Genomic DNA, 4702 nt, shown 5'->3' on the forward strand with positions numbered 1-4702 from the left:
AAAAGGTTGGGAAACAACTTAAGGCTCAAATGCGCTTAGCTAAAAAGGATACAACTCCACTCAAAGAAGGCACAATCTCAAACAGGGCTACGAACATCATCCAAGACTAAAAAAAAGGTTCTATATAAAGAACACTAAAAAGTCATTGGACAAATCACTAAAAGTCCGGATATCAAGCCCCAAGGACAACTTCGTCAAAGCAGAGGGTTGTCAACACAAACTTAAAGCAAGGCATGATCCAGAAGGCAAGGGTAGAAAACCCACGCTACCACTCAAAAGAGGTTGGACTGTGAAGTACCAAACCTCTAGAAAATCTACAAAGATTGCAAAGTAATAAAGAAACAAGCTAGACAGATGCTTGATCACGACTTCCAAAAAAGATTGAAGCTCTGAAAAGCACGATCTCACGGAAAGATCGAACTCAAGTAGGGGCACTGTTCATACCCTGGGTCAAGCTGTCCGACCCGGGATGTTTAGCGACAAGCCGACCGACCTCTTCAGGTCAGACTATCTGACCTCTTCTCAAAGAGCTCGGCCAATGCCCGAGCTCTTCTCAAAGAGCTTGGCCAAATAGCTAAAGGAGCTCAAAGCAGGCCTAAAACGAAGGAACACAGCCCAATCTAAAGGCAGCTAAAGCCCAAAAAGATAAAGGCGGTTCCGCTAAAGATAAGATGACTTCACTCAAAGATAAGATAAGATAAGATAAGATAACTATCTTATCTCCAGAGAGGTCACTCCTCCCCATTATAAATACATTGGAGCACCCAGGTATAACTCATACTCTGATTCTACTCAATACCTGCTTAATACCCTTGCTAACTTAAGCATCGGAGTCCCTTGCAGGTACCTCCCACCCTCTGGGGACGAAGGATCAGCAGGACTTTCAGTCTTACAAGTCAGACACACCAGCTCCGGCCGCTACACACCTGCCGGACACGTCAGCTCCGACCAACACAGAAGATCTCGACCGAGATCGACCTACAGTTTTAGGTAACCCTCGGAACAGTTGGTATATTTGGTAGGTGCTGACATTCTTCTTCCTTGAGCATAGCCACTTGTCCGAGGTTTCTGACTAGATCCTTCACTATGAAGCTGCATTTGTGACCCATCTGTAGAACAATGGAGTAATTGTGAATGTGAGTAATGAAGAGAAGAGCATATAGAATTGTGGTTTAGTTACGGACGTGAGCAATAATGGTGATGTCAAGAGTGTTCCCAAATGGAAAGACGTTACTATTGGAAATGGAAAGATGAAGGAGTTAAAGTTGGGAGAGTATTTGGATGAGAATGCCGCATTGAGTGGCACAGTGGATTTTGATGAGCACTTGCTTCCCCAACACAATACAAGGTCCATAGAGAGGACATGTTACCACTTACGGCCGAAAACAAAGACCATACATATATAGGAGTCACAGTCGAAGACATGCTTTCTGTCAAAAAAAAAGCATGCTTAATGCTTTTGATGGATAACATTAATATACCATCTCATCTGATCAAACATGTTGAGCGTTTCTGGTTTATAAGACCCAACATACAACCAAATCATATAGTTACGGAGACCCTTAAACTAGAAAGTTATTGAATCATCTATAGAACAAGAAAGCAGGAGCAGTGGAGGAAAAGTGGAGGAGCAGGAGCAGGAGGGAAAGGTGATTAAGATTAAGAGATGTGTGTGCACGCGTAAGTTTGAATATTAGGTGTAGCCTTGTCTACAAGCTGGTGTTCCAGCACTGCCATTTCATCACCGCCAATCCTAATTCCAATTCCAATTCCAATCCCCAACGAGGAGCCTTCATCATTCTTCACCTCTGTCTTCAGCTTCTCCTCTGAAAACCCTAGGATCGAGGAAACCCGCGGCCTCATGCATCTCTTCCCCGACCAAGATCCCCTTTCTACCCTCCCTTTTGGACGCAAACCCTTCGTCTGCGTCGTCGGTGTCCCCAATTACATGACCTACGCGACTTCTACCAGCTCTGTGGTACCTTCCTTCACCACATCCTTTAGATGCGCATTGTCAGGTACTATCCTACCTCCTTCCCCCGTCTGTTCTTCCCTTCACTACTCTCTCACTTTCTTTCCTTCTTGCTTCAGAATGGGTGGAACGGAAGATCAGTATAGCATTTTGATCTGCTTCAACGATCAAGGCTCCACCGACAGCTTGTTCAAGCATTACAATGGCCGCCGTTTCTCCTCTATGGAGGTCCTTTTCCATTCTCTTTTTTCCATTAGCTGCCTCTCTCACTGCCTCTTACTTGTTCTTCTTATTTCAATTGTAGGTTGAGGTTTGCTGTGTTCTTTTCACGTTGGATGTGCAGTACACTGGTTCTGTTGAACATGCCCAACCATCCAATGCTACCTCCACTGAACAGCCCACATGTCCAGTTTGCCTTGGTACAACATCCCCTTTAGATATGCATTGCCTACTCTCACTATTATATTATCCATCACCATCTATGACTCTAACCGTATTTTGTGTTGTCTGCAGAGTCGTTAGATCAAGACACACCAGTGGAATTCTCACTACTATATGTAATCATTCCTTTCATTGTTCGTGCATATCAAAATAGGCTGATTCTTCTTGTCCTGTAAGTCCCTCTAGAGCCAATTTTTTTCTATTCATTACATTCATTAACATGTACATAGTGTACACTTGACTTTGCTGTTTTAACTATTTTGCGTGCTTGCCAGGTTGGGTGTTTGAATTCATTGTTCTTTTCGGACTTTTCATTAATTTAGCTAGCATGTCTAAATAAGTTTGATGTAGTTCTAGTTATTGAATCTCTGTACTTGTCTGCTTAGTAATTTCCCACTATTTTATTCAGGTGTGCCGCTATTGCCAATAACAAGCTGAAAAATCCATATGTTCTATTTGTCGGAACACTAAGAACCTTTGGATATGTATTATATGCGGGTTTGTTGGCTGTGGAAGGTGAGAGAATTTCTCTTCAACCCTTATTTTTTGTACTTCTTCTTTCCTGAATGTATCCCATCCATATGTATCTTATTCCTGAGACAATGGTGTCTCAGATATAAAGCAGGACATGCCATCATGCACTCAAAAGAGACACAACATTGCTATGCCCTAGATATGGAAACCAAACATGTGTGGGATTTTGTGGGAGACAACTACGTTCATAGACTTATTCAGTCCAAAACCGATAGGAAGTTGGTTGAGCTGAACACTCACTGTGTTCATGCAGAGAATGGCTGTGGAAGTTGCAGCTGTGAAGATAATTCTATGAGCGAGGCGTTACTTAATAGTAAAGTTGAAGTTGTAATGTTGCAAAACTAGTCAAATAGTTTTTTCTAAAATCTTGGCTTCTGTAAGTTTAATTTTATTTTTTACATTTGCAGATTATCAATGAGTACAATGAGTTGCTTGCTACTCAACTTGAAAACCAAAAATCTGTAAGTGGATTCTAGTAGTCATTTACAGTGAATCGGCTGAGGCTGCATCATGTCCAACATCCTCGTATTGCTCACTTTTCTATGTGTTTATTGAAGTATTTTGAGTCGTTGTTGCAAGAGGTAAAAGAAGAAACTGAGAGAAAAATCTCTAAAGCTGTTCAAAAGGCTGTCAGTCTTAAACAGCAGAAGATTCAGGCCAAGATTGACAGATGTAACAAAGAGAAAAAATTTCTGGAGGAGGTAATAAGTTGTAATCCATTGTTAAGAATTTCTTATGAAAAATTCCCATTCCATAATCACAGGACCTCATTAATATATCATAAGGACTGGAAATTGTATTACAAATGTTTATATGTGTTTTGTGTCTGCCGCTTAATAAGAATCTTGTTAAAAATGAGGATGCTTGGAAAGCAAAGTTGCTTGAGATTGAGGAGAGGCAATCTTTTTCATCTTTTATATCTTTCTTATGGGTGATGTGTTCTTCATAAAATAGTTACTCTTTATGTGCTACTTATTTAGTATGAGGATTCTTTGATTAAACCAAATGTCCATAATTACTGCTTTCATGTTTGTTTGGCAATTTTTGTGATTTCGATTATGTAATTCTGGTGCTACTGATTCCTATTACTTGAGCTTTAGTGGTTGGAAATTTGGTCCAAGGGTCTGAAAAGTGAATGGTGTGACTTGTTTCTAGGAAAAAAATTCTTTAAACGGTCGGAGAAGAGAGTAGCGTTTTCCTTAATATATTTGTATATTGGTTGATGGTGGGAGTTAAACTTGTACAGTAGTTATTTAATATTTATAAGGACATACTTATGCATATCATACAACACAAATGGATCGGCTATTTGATATTATCTTAAACTCTGCAGCTAAGATATCTCATGACTTGTCTAGATGATGCGAAGCCGGAACAACAACAGTTGCCTGAGCATAACGAAATAAAAGATGGGCTTTTGTCTGCCTCATCAAAGGAATCCTCATCAACTACTAACTCTCAGCTTGGCAAAAATCCATAAATACAAGAATCATCTGACTAAAGTCCTCACACTGATTTGAATCAATCGTGTTATGTTCATGCGTTCATACAAATTGTGCAAATGGATCCATTAGTATAGATGTTTTAACCTGAAATGTTTGTTGTTTCGAACTGTGGTGTATACCTTGAATCTATTCAGTTATGTAAATAGAGTACTAATATTGGATTGATGCCATAAAAACGCAAACAAATAAATCATTTCAATGAAGGTATGGCAAAGTCAATAAAATTGTAGGTAAATTTTATGACGATAAA

The 4702-nt window shown here is 39.9% G+C and overlaps 1 protein-coding gene across 3 annotated transcripts; it reads left to right on the plus strand.

Moving 5' to 3' along the window:
- The first annotated feature begins 1115 nt into the window (after positions 1-1115).
- LOC112697531 (BRAP2 RING ZnF UBP domain-containing protein 2-like) lies at positions 1116-4702 on the plus strand. 3 transcript variants are annotated; one of them, XM_072199884.1, is made up of 9 exons: positions 1116-2018; positions 2092-2200; positions 2277-2391; positions 2486-2585; positions 2823-2929; positions 3039-3274; positions 3355-3408; positions 3505-3648; positions 4306-4702. In XM_072199884.1, exons 1-9 carry the CDS (start codon positions 2005-2007, stop codon positions 4351-4353), a joined length of 927 nt encoding a protein of 308 aa, XP_072055985.1. In that variant the 5' UTR covers positions 1116-2004; the 3' UTR covers positions 4354-4702. The 3 variants fall into 3 exon arrangements, with proteins under 3 accessions (XP_072055985.1, XP_072055980.1, XP_072055977.1); XM_072199879.1 differs by having other exon boundaries at positions 3039-3271; positions 4281-4702; XM_072199876.1 differs by lacking the exon at positions 4306-4702 and having other exon boundaries at positions 3505-4024.

The sequence above is a fragment of the Arachis hypogaea genome, chromosome 1, assembly GCF_003086295.3.
Source record: "Arachis hypogaea cultivar Tifrunner chromosome 1, arahy.Tifrunner.gnm2.J5K5, whole genome shotgun sequence".
NCBI classification, from domain to species: Eukaryota; Viridiplantae; Streptophyta; class Magnoliopsida; order Fabales; family Fabaceae; genus Arachis; species Arachis hypogaea.

Bases quoted from the DNA above. Each gene is read 5' to 3' on its own strand.
- LOC112697531 (XM_072199876.1), top strand. The intron at 2,201-2,276 runs GTCCTTTTCCAT...TTTCAATTGTAG, and splicing joins GCCGTTTCTCCTCTATGGAG to GTTGAGGTTTGCTGTGTTCT. The intron at 3,409-3,504 runs GTAAGTGGATTC...TGTTTATTGAAG, and splicing joins AACTTGAAAACCAAAAATCT to TATTTTGAGTCGTTGTTGCA.